At 39.7% G+C, this 25,081-nt stretch overlaps 1 protein-coding gene across 2 annotated transcripts; it reads right to left on the reverse strand.

The window, feature by feature from the left end:
* Window positions 1-17,268: 17,268 nt before the first annotated feature.
* LOC148029032 (putative aldo-keto reductase 1) lies at window positions 17,269-23,257 on the reverse strand. Of its 2 annotated transcripts, none has more exons than XM_087687801.1 (7): window positions 23,040-23,257; window positions 20,789-20,956; window positions 20,128-20,331; window positions 19,631-19,803; window positions 19,260-19,359; window positions 17,895-18,048; window positions 17,269-17,779 (listed from the first exon to the last, which is right to left on the reverse strand). In XM_087687801.1, the coding sequence occupies exons 1-7, from the start codon at window positions 23,079-23,081 to the stop codon at window positions 17,598-17,600; spliced, it is 1,023 nt and encodes a 340-aa protein (XP_087543927.1). In that variant the 5' UTR covers window positions 23,082-23,257; the 3' UTR covers window positions 17,269-17,597. The 2 variants fall into 2 exon arrangements, with proteins under 2 accessions (XP_087543927.1, XP_087543926.1); XM_087687800.1 differs by lacking the exon at window positions 23,040-23,257 and adding an exon at window positions 21,090-21,353.
* Between the last annotated feature and the right edge of the window lie 1,824 nt (window positions 23,258-25,081).

Below are 25,081 nucleotides of genomic sequence, written 5' to 3' on the forward strand. Positions count from 1 at the left end.
TGTGATTCCATCAGTTCAAACTCCTATTGTTAATTCAATTGTCGTCATGGCACAACCCATTGCAATTACTGCAGGGACGCCCGATCTGCCAACTTTAGGAGTTCCTTTGCCCATTTTTAATGGGTTAGCCAAAGAAGATGCGGAGTTTCACATTTGTGAATTCCAAAGACTAATGTTTAATTACCACATCCAAGATGAGGGACATCTTATGATGTTCTTTAACATGACATTAAAAGGAAGGGCTGCAGTATGGTATCATAGCATAGAGACTGGAACCATTACTAAAATCGACCAATTTTATGCAGCTTTTCGAGGAGAATATGCCCTTGAAAGGGGTGGCCAATACTGGTTGCGTGTTTTGAATGTAACACGCCAAGACCCCCATGAGAATGTGAAAGCCTATGCCAAGAAGCTTAAGGAAGTTTTTTGTAAGTTACAAACTTACATTCCTATTCCGCCGGCTGCCCAATTGCAATACTTCTTGCATGGATTGGACTTCAATATTCAGGTACAATTGAGCAATGTGGCTTTGGCTGATATAGACACCGCCATCGTGTGGGCAGAAGGAGTAGAGTCATGATTACAAATGGCCTACTCCTCTCGAATAAATCTTAATGCGGGTCTAGTACCTGGAGGCAATTTACCATTGATGAATGGAAGTCAAGGGATGCCTATGAATAGCCCTAATGGGAGAGGAAGCATGGTTCAAAATGTACCTTTGCTGCTAGCTTCTCCTAGTGTGACTATGCCTATGGCTAGTCAGTTGGCTCCACTAAATGTTGGAGGCCAAGCTTCAAATTCTAATGTTGTTCCTGTGAGTCAACAACCAATGCCTAATCAAATTGTTAGGCCAATGGAATGACAGATAGATGATCAAGGCTATGAGTCGAGTGCCTCTAATGTCCTTCGCGAAGTTAAGGATATGATGAAGCACTACACCGACATGATTTCTGAACAATATCGACAAATAGCTGTTGACGTTAGTTTTCTAAAGAAGCAGCAGAATCTAATAGGGAGTCGACGCCCTAAAGAGGGTGGTCCCTCAAGATTCAGCTGTAAGTGGTGTGGGAGACAACATTTCCCTAGAAACTATCCAAATTTAAATGTGATATTTGTGGGAAGTCGAGCCACTTAGCCGTTACCTGTTGGTGTAATATTAGTTCCCTCCAACAACGGAGTAAACAGCCAGGTCCAGTTAATCATAGAGTGCAAGGTAGTAACCTCTAGCAAAATGATGGACCAAGACAAATACTGCAAAGGGGAAAGACCACTATAGAAGAGTTGCCACAAGGCAATGGAGTTAGCCTTATTGAGGCTGTATGTGTCAATGCCGCTGAAACCTCTAACCTACGAGCCGTGACAAGAGGCCAAAAGGCTAAAGAGGTTGATAAAGATAATGCAAAACCGATCGAGGGAAACCCTAAGCAAGGGGATAAGGGGACGCAAGTCCTGAATCTTGGCGTGGAAGGTGGACCTCTAAGGCATGTTGACAAAAAAATCGATCCTAAGAAGGATGAGGAAGTGCCAAGAAAGAAGGCAAGAGCTAAAAAAGAAGCACCAAAGCCGATCCTGAGACCAAAAGAGAGAATGGTGTGGCGAGAAAAGAGAGCTTTGGCTACCTATCATGATTTTGATTTAGCAAGTTCTCTATGTGAAGTCAAACCAAATGTAAACCTCCTGCAGTTGATTAAATTATCTCCAGGAGTACGCAAGGAATTCAAGAAGATCCTGCGTATTGGGTATATTGTAGAACCTTTGGGCATAGCATGAGTAGGGGAAGATTGGTTTGATCATGCTGAAAAGAATGGCCCTAGGGTTCCAGCATATGTGGATGGAATATTAGTACAGCATGCTATCATAGACACTAGGTCCTTCGTCAATATCATGAGTTCAAAGTTGATGGAGAGGTTTGGTCTAGGCATCCAAAAAGATAGCTCCACCCTTTTTAGAATGAATGATGATAGTCTAAGGCAACCAGAAGGTTGCGTTACTAAAGTCCATATTACAGTGCAAGTGTAGAATGCTTCTTGGACTTTAGGGTAATAAGATTTGCAAGACGTCCTAGCTATCGAGTTTTGCTAGGAGGCCTTGGATTTTATGAACAGACTGTCAAGTCGATATACCCATCGGTCGAGTGGTTCTAGGTAGAGGTCCTAATCGAGTAATAGTCGATGCTTACCCTGAATCTCCTCAAAGTGAGAGAGCTCCTTTATCCTCTACTGAATTAGAAACAGCAAATGATCCATCTGGTAGTGAGACATCATCCAGTGATGAATCTAAATAGGGATCCACTACAGAGGATATTTATCAGATAACTCTAAATGAGCCGATAGAGCCACAAGATAGGATAAGAGACGTGGATGTGATTGAGTTAGACCTTGGCATGCTGAATGATTTGCGGCCAATTAAATTAGGTTCCATGCTCAGTTCAGCAGAAAGGGAGGACTATGTGTCCTTGATTCAATAATTTCGCGGCATCTTTGCTTGGAAGTATGATGAGATGAGAGGCATTCCTCCCAGCCTGGCTGTTCATACTATTCCTATAAAAGAAGGCAGTCGTCCTGTGCATCAGAAGGTAAGGCGTATGCCTTTTGAATTGAGGGATGGGCTGTTTGAAGAGTTACAGAAGTTAAGGAAAGATGGGTTAATCTTTCCTATACAGCACACGGAATGGTGTTCACCAGTCATTATCAGGAAGAAGAAAAATAACCAAATCCAACTATTTGTAGATTTTAGAGAGCTGAATAAGCATACGGTTAAGGATTACTACCCGTTGCCATTTATTGACCAAATTTTGAATCAATTAGCGGGTAGGGAAATATATTCGTTTATGGATTGCTTTGCAGGATACAACCAAATGGCAATTGCAGAAGAGGACAAGTTGAAAACAACTTTTATTACTGTCTTTGGTACTTTTGCATACCATGTGATGGCCTTTGGATTATGCAATGCACCTGGATCATGGCAACAAACAGTAGACAAGACCTTTGGTGACATCTCCCCAGATGAGTTGAAAGTGTTTATTGATGACCTGGGGATAGCCACTGTAAGGGAAAGGATGTTGATTATTTTAAGAAAGTGCTTTGAGAGCTACAGCAAATTTTTCACTCTTAACCCATGGAAGTGTGCCTTTGGAGTGCCTTATAGGCTATTGCTAGGCCATGTGGTCAGTTCAATAGGGATAGCACAACTGACCCTGACAATATCAAGGTTATAGTCGTTATGAGTCCACCACGCACTCCGAAAGAGGTACATAGCTTTATGTCATCGATAGGGTACTATCGGAGGTTTATAATTGCCTTGGCAGAAAGGACGTTGCCACTAACGAACTTATTATCCTTTAGTTGTTTATTTGTATGGAGCAATCCTTGTAAAGTAGCTTTCGAGGATGTGAAACAGGAGCTAGTAAAAGTACCAGTTTTAAAAGCACCTAAAAGAGGCGAGGTATTTTACATATTTTCAGCAGCAGCCACCATGCATAGTATCAGCTGTTGTTTAGCCCAAATCTGGGAGGAAAAGTGGTATCATCTGATAGCTTTTGCTAGTCGAAAATTGGGCATATCAGAAATCAATTACACCTACATGGAGAAGTTTTGCCTTGCGATGGTCTTTGTGACTAAAAAATTCAGGCACTACATCCTCTATGAGAAGGTAGTTTTCTATACAAAGGCAGAAGGACTTAGATTGCTTATGAACAAGCTACAACCGCATGATCGTCTGGCAAAGTGGTTAATCACTTTGCAGGAGTTCGATTATGAGATTAAGAGTAAGCCACCGAGGTTGCAGGGTATTGTGGAATGCCTTGTGGATTTCAGGGAGCCGAAAGAGACTTTGGCTGAAGTAAGTGATATTGAAGAAATGTTTAAAATTGATACAGCTTCTATTCCATCTTGGTATGTTGCTATCACGCATTATCTACCAACGGGAGAGACTGGATCTAGTCTATCAAAATCAGAAAAGAGGAAAATCAAACAACAGGCTTTGAAGTTTTCCTTGATCGTAGGAATACTATATCGATAGGGTGTTGATGATATCTATCGCATATGTGTGATGCCTGACGAGGTTCCTTTCATCTTGGAAGAGTGCCATGACTCTGCGTATGGAGGGCACTTCACTGGATGGTTGACGGCGCAGAAAGCTTTAAGAGCTAGATATTGGTGGCCATCCATCTTCCAAGATTCCTTTGAGTATGTTAAGCGATGTGATACCTATCGAAGACATGACAGTAGAGAGAATAGAAATGCCCACTTACGCCTATCATGGCTATCATTCCATTTGAGAAGTAGGGTATTGACTTTGTGGGTCCTATCATCCCATTGTCTACTACTCAAAAGAGGTACATTATAGTAGCAACTGATTATTTTACAAAATGGTCAAAAGCGCGGGCGACGAGGCAGGACAATGCAAAAGAGTCTGCAAGTTTCCTTTTAGAGCAGATTATCTGCCGTTTCGGTCCACTGAAGGAACTAGTGTCAGATCGTGGAACCCACTTTTTGAATAAAGTGATCAAAAGCCTAACTGAAGCTTGGCAAATCAAGCATAACAAAATGACCCCCTATAATCCGCAAGCCAACAAGCAAGTCGAAAGTACTAATAAGCAGCTTGTGGGTATCTTGTCTAAAATAGTCTCAGAGAAGAAACGAGACTAGGACAAGAAGTTGTATGTGGCAGTATGGGCGTACAATACAACGTTCAGGTGAGCTACCGGCCATACTCCATTTAAATTAGTTTATGGGAAAGAGTGTGTGTTACCGCTCGAAATTGAGTTGCCAACCATACGGTTTGCAATTAACCACTCTTTGGGAGATGAGGATGCACTCTTTGAATGTTTTACGACCATAGCCCGCCTGGATGAACTGAAATTGCAGAGCTTATTACACCAGGAGGTAGCTAAACGTCGGATGAAGTAGTTGCACGACCTTAAAGAAAAGAAGTATATCTTTAAAAAAGGACAATTAGTTCTGTATTATGATGTGCGTAGGGAGCTGTTTCTAGGGAAGCTGAAACCTAGATGGGATGGCCCTTGCAAGATTGTCAGGATAGGGAAAAATAAGTCTACGGCTCTACTAGCTGATTTGGAGGGAGTAGAATTTAAAAATAAGGTTAATCTTAATAAGATTAAACCTTATTATTTCTAAGTATGCTAACATGGCAAAATGCATTGCAGGTCCATGCTGGTTGATTTGAGACCTGCAAAAGAGCTTAAAGCTGGTTGTTGATGGGGCGGTTAATTCCTTATTTGGAGCACCCATATCTAAAGCATAGATACCATCAGGGGAAACTTATCTGGTGGAGCAAAGGATACAAAGTGATTGAGCAAGAAGACGGAACCTTTGTGTGGGAGATCAAAGTCTTCTGCCGTCACTACTTACGAGTGTTGACAAGTATCCCTGTTGAGTTTAATGAAGAAGGTGGGATGGAGCCGTCAGTTCATCGTCTAAACATGTTAAATTTTGACTATCATAATTACGAATAGAGAAGTTCGTGATGACAGGTTGTGTAAACCCATTGTGGACGTACACATTATATTTTGACGGAGTGTCCAGGGGCCCTAATAAAAACGGGAGTGTTGGAGTAGTAATCCGAGATCCCCGACATAGAATTACGATGAAGTTAGCTGCTTATCTTGGGGTAGGATTCACTAACAATATGGCGAAGCATAAAGCCTTGATTATGGGACTGCATATTGCCAAGCAAGATGGTATTCGAGGGTTGTTAGTTAAAGGGGATTCCCAGTTGATCTTGAATCAGCTAGATGGGTTGTACATAGTGCGGAATCCCATTCTTTATATGCATTATCGAACTGCTATGACCCTACTTGAGGAATTTGAGAGAGTGTCTCTTCACTTGATTCCACGTTATTGGAATCAGTTTGCGGATTCACTAGCAAATCTTGCTTACAAAGAAGACCTTTTCTTCAACTGTGGTCCTAGTTTGGACATTGCTATCAATAGCGATGGTTGATATGACTAATGCAAAGAGTAGCCGAGACCAATCTACCGTTGTTATCTTGGACCCCTAGGCTGATTAGACAACATGTTATGCGTACGCCTCTTGCTATATATGCAGGAGGGATGGGTCATAATCTTATGCATTTAGCTTAGGGCTGCGAGTCCTATTTTTCCTCCTTGGAAAAGAGCATATTATTGTATATCTATACTATTTCGGGGAGGGATGTGTAGGTGCTATTATGTTTTATTTCGTTAGGCCAAGAGGGCCGATCAGTTTTTATAGTGAAATGTTTTATTTCATTAGGCCAAGAGGGCCGATCTGTTTTTTTAGAGAACTGCTTTATTTCATTAGGCCAAGAGGGCTAGTCGTCTGTTTAGTACAGGTGCGGTTAATGGTTTCTTGTTTTAGTCCTGTGCTAGACATGTTCAAAGAAGAGCTTGAAAGGAGCCTATGTCGTGTGGAAACTTATTTTGACCCTATCCAGGTGATCTCTCTCCTTTACGAGTACCGTGTTTTTATGCTATACGTGTCTGTGTACTTGTAGGGGATTTTCTGTTTCTTGTTGGGGACCGGCGTTTAAGGCATGAAGTCCCAGGTTTAGGTTAGGTATGTCTGAGGAGGTTTGAGTAGTCATTGCCTCCTGTAACGACATTGTCAGAAATCAAAAGACATGTTTTAGAAGGCAGTTCTAGTGACCCTGTTCTGCTAGCCTGCTAGGTAGCCGTTCTAGGAGTTCTTGTTAGTTGTGAGGCAATTAGAGAAGCCTACCAGAGAAGGAAAAATGATAATGATAGAGAAACCCTGAATATCTCAAAGACAATAAATATATACAAAGGTGTGTAAAAAGGGGTTTTAACCCCTATAAAAATAGAAAAGGAAAGAAAGGAAAATGTATAAGCAGTTGATCATCGCCTTGTGAAGGCCTGGTAGATTCCTGGGGACGAGTCAGGACTTGGGGCAGACCCGGGGCCAATGCCTTGTCTTCCTAGGGATGGCGTCTTGCTGAAAAAGAAGAAAGTAAGGAAGGTTGGAGCGAAAATAAAAGTGAGCGTCAGAAAAGGATTAAGTGTCACCTCGCAAGGGCTTGGTAGGTTCTTGGGTACCAAGACATGACTTGAGGCAGATGCCCTGTTCTTCTTGGGTCACTATGCTCAGCTCCCTCCTTTTTACATGCCCGAGTATGGAAGAATAAAAACCTAAATGAAGAAATGTGCTAAAAGGAAATACTTCTTGATCAGGCTATAGGAGTCCTCGCCTAGTAGGAGCTCCTAGTTGTGTTGTCCTTAGTTAGGTAGGTAGTTCAGACCACCACTTAGGGCGACCTCTTTGATAGTTCTTTTTAGTTTGGCCGTGTTGGAACAATCAGTTAATGACTAGCTTCGGACCTTCTATCACATTATGCTAGGCCTACTCCTTGTGGATTTCATGCCTTGGTTTTGTCAGGGGGTAGAGTGAGCATTGTGATGTGTTTTAATATGTATCTATTTTGTATCAGCTTGATGCTTCCTTTGGTTGTTTTGTGCAGATCTATTGTGGGATTCGACGGGCTGAGTCACCCTATCCCATGGTCGCCAATGAGAACGGAGTTTTGAGCCCGGGATGTGCCTAAAATTTGCCAAAAATTTTGGAATTTAGGGGAAAAATATTTCACATCGAAGGCGGCGGCTACAGCTAGGACGATTTTAAGCACCAAGTGAAAGATGGCTTTTAAAAGGCGCCCGAGCGACACTTGTGGATTTTTGATAATTTTTTCGACTGCCGTATGGGATGCCAGGAGCTTGCAGTCAATGCGGATGTCAAGACAGACGCACATGATTTTTCAAAGCTTGAAACGGAGCCCAAATGAGGACAAGGCCACAAAATGGGCAAGATTCGAAGAGGTGGACTAAACTTAGGACCAAAGGGGGGGTGCCCTTGGGAGATTTTAGCGCCCCAAAATTTTATGAAGAAAAAACGTGGAGAAGAAGGACGTGAGCATGGCGTAAAGATGCGTCGAAAAATGCGCCCTCCTTCCTCATGATCATGATTCTAGGCTGAATGTAACCCATAGAACCAACATTGGGGGCCAACTTCTCCCTCTTGGCTGATGATATCGCCAGTCTTCGTGCGAGGAATGGCTGTCTAGATGAAGAGAACAGAATCTAGTCTTTCTCTCTCCTCTCTCTCTCTCTTCTCTATGGGTTGTTCATGTGTACCATCTTGATGAAGGAATCAGGGAAGGAGAATGAAGGAAATGGTGATGAAGATTAATGGAGATGCTGAAGATTGATGAGCAGCATTGGATTGAGAGCAATGGAGGCTCTGTCTGCTGGTTATGCAATCATTCAAGGCGTCTCAGGTTACGTAAAAACACGGTATGACCATTTTTTATGAAGAAAATGAAGGATTTTTTATAGTTTATGATGATAATTATGTTCTTATTGGATGAAAATTTTTGTGAGTGCTGTTTGTATCATGATTAATTGCTGTTTACCAAAAAATTTTGATTTTGCAATGATTTACATGCTTTATTTAATTTCCGTAAACCCGAAATGTGGTTTTTAAGTGGCAAAATGGTAGTTTTTTCGTTTTGGGTGGGCAAAAGGTGTTCCCATGGGGGGAATATGGAAGATAAATTGAATACTAGTATGCTGAAGTGATTGGAGCAAGAAAAACCAAAAAATAGCATATTTTATTGCCAAATAAATCAAGAAAATGGAAAAAATAGAAATACGTCTTGGAAAAATATAATGATTGTTTGTGGATGTATGGTAGTGGCAAAGCATGAGGTTTAGCCTCAGTTTTCCCTATCTCTTTGTCAAAGTTTGTGATTTATTGCTTTTTATACATCAAAACATGACAAAATGAACCTCTACACCTATGCAACGAAAGCAATACCTAAACATAGGGGGTTGGGAGGTTTGAATGGTGTGATTTGCGTGCTGATTGTTGCTAATTTTTTTATGCACATCATGACATAGAGTTCGGGGTATGTTAATTAAGAGGATAGTAGCACAAGTGTTGTCTCGGTGCTATCCTTACATCGCCGCAATGGGTTAATAAATACATTGGAAAGCCTGGCTGTGCACCACGTGTTTCTTATTTAAAATGATGTTTGAGCACTTTAGGAGCATTCACTTTTGCATGTGCATGACGATCATGGTATTGGAATAAAAAACCTAGATGCATAGCACCTGTTTTCAATGACAATGACCCACTCTTGAGTGTGGAAAGGCATCCTAAGTTGTAGGATAGACGTTCGTTTCTTGGGGGATCATTTGGTGAGGATACATGGTATCTCCTAGATTACTTGAAAAATGAAAGAGTGGATTTTTTTTGTTTGTTTTATATGTTGAGCAACGCATCAAGGGGCTAATCCGTGCGATGTAGGAGAGCTGCAGTGGGGCCGCAGTGTTTCTACCAAGAGGTTGCCTCCCATGTATGTGATTATCATGGTATTTATGGCTAATGTGTAAGGGTTCTCCCTCTGTGGAGTTTATAGAAAGGGAAACGTTGGACTACAAAACTAAAAAAACTACTTTTCTTTTATTTATTAGAACAGCATGAAAAATAAATAGTTGCTTTAACGCCTGCACTGAATATGGGCCTGTCCTATGACATTCTAAACCCAGTTCGCGTACCTTTAAAAGACAAACAGTCAACGCCAAAATACCAAACTTTCCTATCGATGTGCTATACTTTTACAGTGGCATTGTTTGGAATGACTGCAGCTATGTCATTCTAAACATTGTCTAGCTTTTGCTACCGCATTATGGTTATATTAGAAGCAAAATGTAGTAATAAACTTATCGTTCTAAACATTGTCTACCCTTAGTAGCATTAGGTGCGGTTGAACCAGGAGCAGAAGCATGAGTGTTTTGTATCCATTGGGCAAATATGGGTTGCAACTGAATAGCAGTATCGGAGAACATATCTTGGGGAACCTAGTACCTACAATGCACCTTTCAGCCCTAAAAAGTGGAACTACTCGTCGCTACATGGTGGACCTCATTAATGGACTACAAAACTATAAAACTATAAACGCATTGATTAGGCTTTAGGATAGTTAGTCCTTTAGCAGCAGATTGACGCTCCTGGCCCGCAAGGCCGTGAGGGTGTGTTTTTCTATTATGAGCATGAGGTCCGGCTAGTGCCATAGCCAGTGCCGGCCCATTTGAGGTCCCATCACAATCCATAACATGGGCATAGCATTCCCATACATGTAGACATCACCCCAGCATAACCTGGCATCATAAGACCAACAAAGCTAACCATAGAAGCATCCGACATAGTGCTGCCGTGTATTTCCAGCCAGCAGGCCTCAACCAAAATAGAGTAAATGAAGTGGTTAAATCAATCCATAATCAACTCCAAGCAATGACATAGCATCCCCAAATATATAAGCATCAATTGGGTCATCCGACGAATGGCAATGAGTGTAGACATCAAAGATAAGTGCTGCCCTATTTTATGACAATTTGTGGACTATAACAACAATCCAAAACTGAAGCTTAGCACTCAAATGAAATGTCAAGAGTGGAAGGATCAATGACAAGCATCAAAACAGTGTATAAGTGCTTGTATAGCTACCCGATGAAGAAGATATGCTGTAGGAGATGAAAAATGTGAGTTCCCGCTAAAAAGATGGCTTTTTTCACAAATGTTATGCCACATTAGCAGGGTGAGGGCTATGAGGGGCTACTCCAACTTGCTTGAGAAGGCTCAAAGAGTGCCAAGAAGAATGCAACCAATAGGAAGCTCAAATGAAGTGGCTATGACTACCAACAAAGAGATGATTGCTGTAAGTGAGCCCTGAAGTGTAAGCATGAGCAAGAGCAAGAGCTATGGTGGAAGAAGCAAGAGCAAGAGAGAGACACACACACACAATGTGGGAACTCCAACAGTCACAATGTGTGACCGGCCTTTCCTGTATTCAAATGTCACTGAAAGAATAAAGAATGAAGTGACAGTCATGGGTGCCCGCCACTTGCAGTGTGCAAGTGCAGGTCTTGTCAGTGTAGTAATACACAGGTGGCTAGGTAGAGTCGCCTTTACCCCCTACAATGGGCACCTGCCACTTGCAATATATAGGTGTGTAGGTACTGTGAGTGTAATGAATACACAGTCGGTTAGGCACATGCACTTTTACCCCTAACAAAATCATCTTACAATAAATGTCTAGGGTCATTAGATATTAAATTTTATTCCCCAATTTTTCCTAGGAGACCAGACACCTTTATGCCATTCTTGAATTTTTTGCATTTTGAGTTGTGCTTTCACTCTCACTTCCATTTTTATCATGTTGGTGAGCTAGTGTATTCTTGGACAATCCATTTGGATTTTTGCTTTAAATATGGCCTTTACATGCCCATCGCCTTTTTCATTTTTGTTGTAACTAATCTTGAATTCTTTATCATTGGCCTTAAAAAGGATTAACAATAGTTATATGCTTGCTACAAGGTGGATGGTTGTTATAGCAATTCATGGTTTATACATATTGTAGTATACAACAATCCAAGTTGACTTGCTATCGATGATTGAATAAGCAAATTTTGTGCATAGGTTGATTATGGGCTTACTTATAGGATTGTGGCAAATGAGGATCATTTCACTCTTTCTATTGGTAAGCATGTTATTCACTCACTGTCCTTTACTAGTAATCCACACCATATGTACAAATTGTATCAAGATGCGGTGGCATTTGTTCATAGCAAAGGTAAACTAGATATTCATGTTAGATTTGCACACAATCGAAGATAGACACAAACTAAGGATGCATTGCTATCTAGGCAAATGATGCATGGCAAGCTAGATTTCTCCACAATGGGGTTTCTATTAAAAATATATAACATGGTGGATTATATTGTGAAGAAATTTCATAATGAGAAAACCAGATGTGCTACTATACTTGCAAGAGTAGAACATGGTCATGTTTCATGATAATGATGATATTAGGAAGCAGCTTGTTGCCTAATGCAAACATCCAGGGACAACCTTGATAGAGTGATTTATTTGGAATCAGTCAAATCAAGACATAAATGAATTGTTGTGCTAGGGATTCTCTATAAAGTGGGTTTGAAATGCAAAAAGAAAATTTTGGACAATGCAAAAAATGGGAGATATTTGTAGCCATATTTATTTCACAATGTATTCAGTTTTATACCCTTCTTTCAAAGCATGTTGCATGGCCAAGGGTTTGTTGGAGAGTGATCATCGTGAAGGGTTTGTTGAATGGAGGAAGATATGATGGTATAGACAGAGGTAGACAATTTCGTATAGTTTTTGGTACTTCGTTGTTTTTTGTGGCCCAATGAATTCAAGTCAATTATGGGAGAAATTTCAAGTAGACATGACAAGTGACATAACCTATAGCTTAGCTTTGTGGTCATGGTGATTTTCTTACTATCGAAGAAATAGCCTTCAATATTGGATTGATGCACTTGTAAAACATATTATGGTAGCATGGATGAAGCCTTGACCTGTTCAAGGGAATGCATAAGATAGATCATAGATTATTGGTTTTAGCTTATGATAATTCTTTGATTCATGAGGATATTGATGTACACGTGGTGCAATTGTAGAGCATGGCCTCTTTAATGAATTCCAATTTCAATGGGTGTCAAAGGATGACATTTTTGGATGTGCTTGCTATTGTGAACAATTTTCCGAATGTTTTATTCTTTTGGATGATCTTGGAGGATTTTAAAAAACATAATTATACAATTACACATTAGCAAGATTATGGGAAAAGATTAAGTTGTACTAGCAACGATATCATGGAAGCAACATTGTTGTTGCCAACAAGAGACACCGTATAATGTGCCATTTAGAAAAAATGTTTTTTTTGTGATGATTTTTGTTAAATTTTAGCTGTTATTCCCAAGGGTCGCTGTGAAGAGATGGCAAATGCAACTGTTTGCCATCTCCTCTTTGAAGTTGTATATAGATTTTGCAAAATCTCAAAACATGTGAGTGATGATCTAGGGTGTAAATATTGGGAATCGTAGCTTCATTGATTGGATTCTTTCTCTTGGAAATAGTGAGAATTGTTTGCATGGGGAGGGACTCATGTGATCATTCTATAACACATGATTTTGCATAACGCTACCATTGATAATCTCATTTTAGACATCTACATGGATATCATTTTTTGCAAAAATGATCATCTTCTTTTAATGATGGCTAGGATATCTGACCCTCACATAACAAAGATGTTGATGCATGGACTTCTACAGTCTTGTGTGAAATACACGAGGACTATAGTGTTGATTCCATAGGTGAGAGTGATACTTATTATTTCATTTATGTAATTCAGTACCTTAACAATATTGATATTAGAGGTGGTCCCCCGTCCCCAAAGTTATCCATAGCTAGCAAAAAGTACCCCTAATATACTCTTGAGGAAACTTATCATGGGCTTGTGCAATGGTACTTGAATGGTGTGTATAAAGTTCCACAGAATAGTGTTGGAAGCTGAAATTATCACTAGAATAGATATTGGTGATGCAACTTTTATTCTCAAAAATCACATTTAGTCCCGTGTCAGTAGCTCTACTATTTTTTATGAGAAGTAAATTTCCATTCTATTAGCATTTGCTATGACTATCAATAAGTCCAAAGGGGTAACTTTGAGCTATATAGTACTCTACCTTTAAACTCTTGTCTTCTTCCATAGCCAATTATAGGTTGCATTTTTACGAGTGAAATCTCTCAATTCACTCAAATTTTTGTTGTTAAATAAATGGTGGATTGTCATTCCACCATAAAATTTGTATACCAAGATGTTTTACAGAGAGCATGATAATTTTACCCTCAGCTTTATATATTGTATTCGTCAAAATTTGTATTTGTCATTATTTGAATTTAATTTTTCCATTGAAGTGTTGAACTATTTGATTCATGAATATATGTGTTGAACATATCTTCACAAGCCATTGGAAAATGGAAAATCCTCTGTTGCAACCACTGTAGTGACCATCTAAATTTAGTGATTGCCACCTCTCCCAATAATGTGAACTTGTGTCACTTTAAAGAAGGTGCAACTGTGACATTTCAAATTTTCCTACTTTGTGTAATTCAAGTGGTTATGGTACATTTGGCATTTGTTTAAGACATCTTTTGTATGTTTAGATGAGCTACAACCTCAACTTCTCAATGTATGATTCTGGATGGCTTGTTGCTTTATCATTTTATGTGAATTGTTGCTTTTATTTTGCCTTGGATATTTTCATTTGTTTACCTCTCTTTGCTGTTTGCATTCTTAGTCAAATGAAGCCTTTGCTCAAGGAAAATAGTGATTATGGAATGTTATGTATATTCTATGATCAGGATATATAATTCTTGGTTATTTTCCTTTCAACGATAAAGTTGTTTATGCAATGAAATAAGGCATATCACATGGCTACAAAACAAAGGAGAGAGGCAAGCGCATGTTGGCACCCTCGAGCATCCAAGAACTCTTGAGCCAACAATGGCTTTTGCAAGGCCATGAAATCATCTTAGAATGAGTGAGAATCATGTTCATGCCACCCTAGAATGTTTAAGGAAATACAATCTTAAATGGCATCTCTTTATGGTATTATTTGGTAGATATCTTTACCTTCATAATACAATTAAATAGGTTGTGATTCGAACTAAAAGGCACAACTGATGCAAATACAAGATAAGATGAGTGATGGGTGTCATGATCAAAGGAATGTGACATGTGCTCAAGGTTTCTATTAACAAGAAAAATAAAGTGAGCTCTAGAAAGAAATGTCATGTGTTATCTCATTGTTTTCAAAACAAATGTCCATTATGCAAAAGAAAATTTTGACTTTGAACATGTCAATGGCTAGATTCAATGGTTTGTTGGTATAGATAAATCGATGTCTCATGTCTACATGATGGTTTAGTGGCAAAGCACTTTGCACATGCTTGAGATATCCTAGCACAAATGGCAACTCATATTTTTAATAGAGTACTTTGTGAGGGATTTCTAATTCATTGTTCAAACATACAATCGTACTACCCTATATAAGGGTAAAGACTCTATGGTACCCAATAATTACAAGGCCATCATGATTGGCCACATGTTGGCTAAGATATATGGATCTATTGTGGAGCAAGCTTTGAGCAATTGGGTTGATATGCATGGCATGATATCGATAAATCAAGCTAGTTTCAAATAGGAATACATCACACTCAATCATATTTTCCCATTAAGGGCTATTATTGATATGAATAAGGCCAAGCATGTAAGAAAAAGATATATTGATATTTTGTGGGCTTCTTTAAGGCATTTGATAAGGTGCCACATGCCATACTCATGAAGTGACTACAAGATATTGGTTTCCCTAAGGAGATACAATGGAGCATCTATGCTCTATACAAGATGGCAATACTCATGAAGAGACTACAAGATATTGGTTTCCCTAAGGAGATACAGTGGAGCATCTATGCTCTGTACAAGATAGCAATAAGTAGCATACAAGTCCCAAGGGATATCTTAGATTCGATTAACTACACTATTTGAGTGAAACACGGATACCCACTCCCACCCACTTTGTTTGGGCTTCATATAGATGAAGTCTTAGACTATGGTGATAGAGACAAAGGGATCGAAGCTAGCTTAGTTGGGGTATTAATGCCTATATTGATTGATTTATGAAGATGACATTGTGCTTATAACTAACTTACTTGAGGGACTACAAAGGCATTTGGATGCACTATTGGGGTTAACCTTGAGAAAACCAAGGTTATGATATTCAATACCTCAACCACTTAGGTGATGAGATCCAAGTATTAATTTGCTTTTGATGAAGAGCCAATAGAGTCTCACATGATATGTATACTTGGGAGTCACTTTCAAAGGGCTACAATTTCCTAGAGGGACACACTAGAGGCTCAACTAGCACAAGCATACGTAGCAAGTGCATTACAAAGACTATGTACACACACACACAGTTCAATAAACCATGTATCAAATTGTGGCTCTTTGATGCACTAGTTATACCTACACTCCTCTATGGAATTACCATTTGGGGCCAAGCCTATATCATACAAGGAGATGAGTACTTACATATGATGGACCAAAGATAGTTTTACAACAAAAGGGCCATATGGAGTGGCCAATTGATGATAATACATATGATATGAGTGAAAAGCTCAACTTCACACATGATCATCAAAGCTATGATGGGACCAACAACTGTGGTGGTTGAGGCCTTACTCCTCACATTGTCTTTTTAACATAGATTATGGAAGCTCCCTCATAATAGATGCCCGTTGCCAACATTGGCTTCATCTAGACAATTAGCAACGAAGGATAATAGCCATTGCTGAAATAGTTAGATGGGTATATGGATGAGTTTGAATGGCCTACAAGTTGATAGATTACCCCCCTATGATTACAACTTGAATCGCCCTATACTTGAGCTTAGCCGATCAAAGCACACTACCACAATCATATTCTTCAACTCTCTGAGGATGGCTTCATCACCCCATCCAACTATATGGATACTTAGCTACCACATGGAATGTGTATATCTATTGAAAAGATCTCACCTCAACACATTATCTAAGGATTAAGACAAGCAAATGGAAGGATATCAAAACACAAGACCATGTGTGCCAACTTTGTAATAGAGAGCCAAAGGTGGATGAGAATTATATTTGTTCATGTATGGTGCATTATGATATTCGAGACAAATACTACTATTTTTTTCGAGAGGATTGTGACACTCTGTATGATAGGTAATGCAATTTGAGGATAATGGATGTTTTAGGTTTCTTCCTCTTAGAGCTCCAAAGATGCAAAACCACTATTCAACAGGATAGGAGTCTCCCATAGCCATGTCGACCCAGACAAAGAGTCATCACCAACGTTTTCATGACTACATAGTCAAGCACAAGATTTGACCACCACCATTACTAAAAGACAACAAGCAAGGCTACATCATAAAAAAGCTTTATCTTTAGGGGATATCTTCTTGGACACATCACTAGAACTTATTCAAGCTAGACACCCACATCCACCGATAAGAGACCTAGACACTCTTACCATAGACAAATCAAAGCTATCATTGAGCACCACATGAAACAAATATCAAGACGCCTCAATCACTTAGACCGACATTTTCACCTTGGGAAAATACCTCACCAAGGAAAAGAGAATTTCCATATTTTTCCTTCCCTTTTTTAGTAGTTTCATTACATGTATACCACAAGCATATTCTTACAAAGAATATATTATCTAGTCTCATAAACATATCTTTTACCTTTTTTAGATGAGAGAGACTTTATTGTATGAGCAAGTGCAATCTCAAAGGCCCCATTGACCTTTTAGAGTCGATAATATTCTCTCTCTCTCTCTCTCTCTCTCTCTCTCTCTCTCTCTCTCTCTCTCTCCAAGTAATAATAGCACACAGGTATGCGTGTTCCATTCTCTAGTATTCTTTCCCTTGCTTATGCAAACTATCCTAGCTCTTGATATTATGATCGAGTAATAATAGCACACAGGTATGCGTGTTCCATTCTCTAGTATTCTAATTAGCCTCACTAGAGCGCCTGCTTGTAGCAACGAAGCACCAAGACACACACATTTGGGTATGCGCTATGTGGCGGTAGCTACACCTAGATAACAGGAAGTAGAACCAGCCAGATTGTGTAAAACCTCACTTTACACATCACACTTTCAGTGGGGGAGTGTCTGCATATTGGAATGTTCTTTTGCCAAACTCCGCACCATATCTGTCCCCAGCAACTTCATGTGGCGGCACTGCTGCCGTTACTTCATCCAAATCCTCCTTTGTCAGATGAACTTTGAGGGCGCCCATATTCTCGTCAAAGTTTGCTTTCTTGGTTGTACCTGCCGCAAAACACCGTTAGAAAGCACTGTGTTTCACAATGCACTGTAACACCATGTCACTAAGAATGCATACAAGATGCTTCCATGCCACTAAGAATGTAATAGGCACCATCACCTGGAATAGGCACCACATCATCCCCCTGATGTAAAACCCAAGCCAACGCCAACTGCCCAGGCGTGCAGCCATGCTTCTTTGCTAAGTTCAACACACGCTCATAGAATATCTTGTTCTTCTCCAGATTCTCGCCTTGGAACCGAGGTAGCCTCATCTGATTCAAAATAGATGTTCAAGAAAATTGTTATCCTGTCGCTTTTTTGTTGATACAGTCCACCCACTTCACATACATGTCCCACACAAGGAACTAATTTTAGGATGGCTGGCAAATGTAATATGAGAGACAAATGTGATATGTCATGAGAAAAGCAAAAGGTAGACAAAGAAGGAGACATTCTTTCTTCCAATTATGACGAGCTTTAAAGTATTATTTTCCAGAATTCAATTGGTCTGAACAGACGAAGGGGATTACCACTCACTCAGGCCTGGACAGTACAGTTTTGATGGTCAATTCAACCAAGTTTCGGGATGTTGAATTTGAACTGGTCTACATTGGCGAACTTACTCGTTCCCTTTTGAATTGTCACTCTAAGAGACAAGCAAGGTGGGCAACTCTCCCTCGATTCACTTTCCTAAACTGGCTATATGACAAGGCACCCATTCTAAACTGGAAGTTGGAATACCTCAAACTGGGATTACATTCAACATCATATCACTGTTCAGAAGTAACTCCCCACTACTTCTTATATACCTTCTAGGTGGGAGAAAGGGGGGTTACGTGTTCATAGCCAGTAACTGCATCATACACATGTCAAGCTCCGTTCATAGCTTTATGGAACAAGAGTGCCTTAATCTGAACATAAGTACTGGCTTTACTAGCAAAACCAGCTAGACTCCACAATTATGCCACCATCTGGGCATCTGAGACAAGTATCATCTGGTCTATACAGTTCCTGCAAATAAAGCAAGTAACCATTCCCTGTCCTTTATGATTATACCCAACAACTTCCAACACACTCCAACTTATGTTGTTTTAAATCTTGAAAAGGGTTCTCAATGTAACATATCAGTTGACAGCTTCTTTCCGTCTTCACTGGTCCGTGACTATATGTAATCAACATAGTTATGCAATCAGGAAATATCTTGCAATCACCATACTCACCCCACTACCATCCCTCCATAATAGAACAACTTGACAGACAGTTCACTTTTTTGTGTCTGCTCAAACCCAGACCAGACGTTGAAATGATGGCAGGTAAAGTTTCATTCAAGAAGTTGCATTTCGATCAGCTACTGACGCAAACAAGTATCTTGCAACTATAGAAGAATAAACAAAATGTTTACCATGATTACAAACACCAACTTGAAAAGCATATCATAGCGAACTTGACTGATAGTGTGAGATCTCTTCAGATGAGTACTTACCATGCGAGTATCAGTGCTCTCCAGCTTTTCAAGAATTGCCTTACCACTGAAAAATCCACGACCAAGTGGACTGTATGCAACTATTCCAATCCCCAATTCTCTGTCAGAAGGCAGTGCACAAGTTACACACTCAAACTTTACAAATAATCCTAGAAAAGTAGTGCTTATTCCCATGCAAGCTGCAATACACCGACCATCCACAAGCACAGTTTTGAAACATATCTGTCATTCAGATGCAGTAACATGAGATCTCATTACTCTTACAATACACATGAAACTGCAGTCACCTGGTAACATTTAGAACTCCCAAGTCCCAAACCATGTTTTAGAGGTTACAAATGCAGATCCTCTTTTGACAGTTCAAAGAGTACCTGCACGTTGGAACAATCTCTTCTTCCACATCTCTTGACCATAGGGACCATTCAAGCTGGACCGCAGTGATTGGATGAACTGCATGTGCTCGCCTAATAGTCTCTGCACTGGCCTCAGACAATCCAATATATTTCACTTTGCCTTCTTCTACCAGCTTTTTTAATGCTCCAACCTATGTTTAATGATGATAAAGAGGACCAGAGTTTCAGTGCATTCATGAATCTCCAAAGCCATGCAAAAGTCATAGACCAGCATCAAGAGATAATCTACCACTAACAATGCACACTCCATCTTATAAATAAAGAACGATTTCTTCACTATTAGAAGAATCCATCTTTGATCTTATGAGCAAAATTAAACGTGGACCTTATTGGCCTTTCCAACAAACATAAAGGAAAGGATAAAAACAAACAATTTGTAAAGCTGTAATGCAGTACTACCTTGACATGCATAGAGTTATTGCAGGAAACACAGAAACTGGATAAACTGAGTTTACCGTCTCTTCAATTGGAACTGTTGTGTCGACACGATGCTGGTAATAAAGATCAATGTAGTCAACATCAAGCCTTTTAAGGCTGGCCTCACATGCCTCTCTTACATAGTGCGCTGAACCCTTCACTATCCTGGCACCACTCTCTGTTGCAACATTTCCAAACTTTGTAGCTAGCTGAATCTTTGCACGTGGGAAGTGTTTCAGAGCCTGCGTTATAGCAGCCTTTGAGTACCATTACAGAATATGACCATGCGTGAGAGCTGCGTGATGCATCCTAGAGATAAGAGGGAGTCACAACAAATTGAATGTAATAAGCTCTTCGATGAAATATGAGTCAATATTTGATCCTTAGGATGATGCATTTACGGACATAAAGGATAATCAACCAATCTATCATCAGATCATGAACTCTTCAATGAGACGTGGGGTGAACAATTTGATTACTTGTGGAGGCTACAGGATGCATCTCGGATATATACATGGGAATAAACAATTCAATCAGATTATAGGTGGGCTCTTCCATGAAATTTGGGTGTACACGCAATCAATTGCAAAAACTGGATGATGCACTTTGGATATCATGGGAAAATGAAAAGCTGATCAGATGAGCTCTTCAGAACACGACGAGTGAGTGATGTTTGCTAACAAAATAAAACATACGGACCTTTCCAACCAGAAGCTCATTTGTGAAGGGGCCATAGATATCCGAGGTGTCAAGGAACGTAACGCCACTGTCGATCACATGTTTGATAAGGTCGATGCCGACGTCCTCGTCCACGGGCTTGCCATAGAAGGCAGACAGGCCCATACATCCAAATCCTACGCGAGGGACCTGCATTGGAACAAAGCGGAAAACAGTCACGCGCACATACAGGCCTCTCTTTTGGCTGAGATCACTGTTCAGTATCCCGCATGATAAAGTCCCAGTACACAAACAGAACACACACACAGGAATTAGAGCATACCTTAAAGCCTTGGGAGCCCAAAGGGCGAAGATTAAGAGCCATGATGACAATAACAATGGCTGCTCAGACACAGAGCGAGCGAGAGAGAGAGAGCTGAGGCACAAATGCAAGCAGCGGATGCAGGCTTTTACAGAGAGACCCAAGTGGAAGATCCTCCTCTGCACTTGAGTTCTTTTTGTATGTGGAAATTACAGCTGACGACTGTTGTATATAAATACAACAACACGGAGACAGAGAGATCCGGGGGGGGGGAGAGAGAGAGAGAGAGATTGGTGGACTTTAGAACATCCGGTTTTCAGACAAAAAGAAACAGCGTGAGAAAAAAAATGAACGCGACATGAGAAATTAGAATGACATATGTATTATGGATGGATTGGTGTTTGTAGGGTATGATGTCACGCCCCACATCATCCTTGAGAACTTGCGCCACTCTAGTCTCTCAAAGTTCAATGTCACGCCTCACATCATCCTCCTTAAGAAGAGCCACTCTAGTCTCTCAAAGTCACACCTCACATCATCCTCCTTAAGAAGAGCCACTCTAGTCTCTCAAAGTTCAATATCCAATGTCCATTGGCAGCTTGCATTTTTTGTCCTACCAACAACAAAATCCATAGGTAGCTCCCTAGGAATTTGGGCATCATTTTGGGGTCACCTAGTTCTTTTTCTATAGGGGTTTGTCCTTGTCCATCAATTGTTTCAATAAGTTCATCCAAATAAGTTGAATAAGACAGTCTAGGAATATCATAGCCTTGACTTTTAAACCATTCCAGATCTTTCAAGCAGACCTTTCCAAACCAATGTCTCTGAATTCTACATAGATTTGATGTGGAGCTTTATTCACGACACTTTCCATTGTATCATATACAACCTTACTATTGACAAGGAATTTGATGTAGCCTTCAATAGACAGTTCTCATTTGGCCAGGGGCTTGTCGTCCTTTTTTGCTTCTTTCTCTAATTTTCTCTTATGGCCTTGCACCTGCTGGTGGACTGTACAACTTTGCTCGTTTGACAAGCTACCTTCAATGGCATTCTGGTTTGGCTTTGTGACGATGTTGTTACTTGCGCTACTTGCAAATCCATTCTCCCAAACCATATCCATAGCCACTATGATGAGAAACTGGCCCACTAGCCTTGAGGATTTGTTCAATGCAATAGAACACTCTGAAACTACGAATCACCATTGGGCCTTTCGCAGGTTTCATAATTTGCAGGATGATGACATACCCCATTATGACCTACACGAGAGGATAAAAAGATTAAAGTGAGCCACAACCCCATAATTGCAATGGGGTTCAATGTTGCACAAGTCGAATTAGTGATGTTGATTGTGGTTGCATATGTGCACAATAGCTCCAAAAATTCGACTTGTGAATGCTCACTAGCGTTTTCCATGAGATCTTGGATATCCCTTTCTTCGGAAGCCCAATTGGCAATGCTTTTAAGGACTTGATCCTGAAACAAAGCTGTTGTTCTATTGATCTTCAAATGCTTTGTTCAAATTGGAAATGAGCTTTGGAATGGAAGTGGACTTATACAAGGAGAAAATGAAAAAGGGACAAATTGTAGAGCTTGCAAAGATGAAGAAATCCCACCACTAGCTACCTAGCTCAGCCATGGCTCTAATACAATGTTGAGAAACATGGATCTAGAGCTATGCTAGCTATGGTAGATAGAGGCTATAAATATAAAACTTGATTGATATTAATAATTGTAACTCAAATGAATTAGGTTTCAAGATAGATTAACTTGGACTCATAAACACAATCTTGAGTGACAGAGAATGATAGTACTATATCTTTGAAATGAGTGTCAAGTACGTGTATATGCAGCTTTTGGATAGTTCCAATCTTCTTCTCTGTGCTTATGGGATTTTGGACATCTCTTCCTAGAGCTTCTAGAGCATACATATTTGTCATATCTCTCATACAAAGCCACTTATGGGCATACCTTAAAGCCTTGGGAACCCAAAGGGCGAAGATTAAGAGCCATGATGATAATAACAATGACTGCTCAGACACAGAGCGAGCGAGAGAGAGAGAGAGAGAGAGAGAGAGAGAGAGAGAGAGGGCCCAGGGGTACAAATGCAGCACCACCGATATGGTAAGCCGGGCAAGCAGCGGATGCTGGCTTTTACGGAGAGACCCAAGTGGAAGATCCTCCTCGACACGAGTTATTTTTGTATGTGGAAATTGCAGCTGATGATTCTTATATATAAATATAACACAGAGACAGAGAGATCGGGAGGGCCGAGAGAAAAAGAGAGAGAGAGAGAGATACTTTATCCTTCGGAAGTTGGAACATTCGGTTTTCAGACAAAAAGAAACGACGTGAGAAAGGATTTGGCGTTTGTCACGCCCTACATCATCTTTGAAAAGGTCGGCCACTCTAGTCTCTCAAATTTCAATGTTCCGCCCCATATTATCTTCCTACTCTATTATTTTTGTTGTAGGTTTAGAAAGCCTAGAACTTCAAGGCTTCTCTAACTTATCCCCTTTTTTAAACTTCTTTTTTTCAATCAAAATCACGTCCTTCCCCTCTTTCTCTCATGTAATTTCTCATTTTCTCTTTCCTTTTTTTTATTTCATTAAAAGCCCCCTAACCTCCCTCCCCCTCACTTCCCTTTTTTAAATTAGAACCCTTCTCTCTATCTCTCACTTATGATCTATCTTTCTTTTTCCCCCTCCCCTTTTTAATTAAATTCCTCCCCCCTCGCCTCTCTCTCTCTCTCATGTGTAGGGTGTCTAGGTTCTCTTTCTCTCTCTCTCTCACATTTAGATTAAAATTTTTAATTTAAAGTTTTTAAATTAAATATTTTTAAAGTTTTTTTCTAATTTAAAATTTTTCTAACATAGTTTTTCACGCACTTTGAGAGGGAAATAGAAGAAGAGAGAGAGAGAGGAATGACAAAAAGAAGAAGACGAAGATATGAGGAGGAAAAAGAGGAAAAAGAATAGTCTTTTTAAAATTAAACATTTTTCTTCTTCCCCTCCCCCCTTCTCTCTCATGTGTAGGGCCTAGGTTTTCTCTCTCTTACAATTAGATTAAACTTTTTAATTTAAATTTTCTTTTTTATTAAATATTTTAAGGGTTTTTTTAATTTAAAGTTTTTTCGACATAGTTTTTCACATACTTTGAGAGGGAGATAGAATTCAAAAAAAGAAGAAAAAGAAAGAGAAAAAGACGTAGAGAGGGGGGAAAGAGAAAAGAGAATAGTCTTTTTTTATTAAACCTTCTTTTATATAGCTTTTGACTTAGAGAGAGAGAGAGACAGAGACAGACAAGAAATATATACTTTGAAAGAGAGAGAAAATAGGGGGAGAGAAAGGGAAAGAAAGAGAGAAGAAAAAATGTATAGAGAGAAAAGAGAGCGAGAGAAAAAAACTTGAAAGAGAAAAAGAGAGGAAAAGAAAAGTAAGGAGAGAGAGAAAGAGAGAGAGAGAGAGAGAGAGAGAGAGAAATATACAATGAGAAAAAAAAGAAAGAAGAGGAGAGGGAGCGAGAGAGAGATGGGTAATATAAAGAAAGAGAATTATAAAGAGAGAAAATATAAAATTTAAGAGAGAGGAGGGAAAAGAAAAAAGGAAAAGAGAGAAGAGAGAGGGGAGAGGGGAGAAGAAAAGGGGGGAGAGAGACAAAGAGAAGAAAAGGAGAGAGAGAAAAGAAGAAGAATAAGAATAAGAGAGAGAGAATTGTAGAGAAAGAAAAGATAAAATTTAAAAGAAAGAGAAAATGAAAAAATTTAAAGAGAGAAGAAAAAAATGAAAAAAGAGGAGAGAGAAGGAAAAGAGTGGAGAGGGGGGAGAGAAGAAAAGCGAGGAGAGAGAGAGAGAGAGAGAGAAGAATAAAGAGGAAAAGAGGCAGAGAGATGGGAAAAAAGAGAAAAGAGAAAAAAAAATAATTTAAATATTTTTAGAGAGAGAGAAAGGGAGAGAGAAGGGGGGAGATATATATATATATATATATATATAATCAAATTTAAAAGAGAGAGG

Source organism: Lygodium microphyllum, chromosome 11 (genome assembly GCF_053477565.2).
Source record: "Lygodium microphyllum isolate KBCC chromosome 11, Lygodium_microphyllum_v1.1.10, whole genome shotgun sequence".
Lineage (NCBI taxonomy): Eukaryota > Viridiplantae > Streptophyta > Polypodiopsida > Schizaeales > Lygodiaceae > Lygodium > Lygodium microphyllum.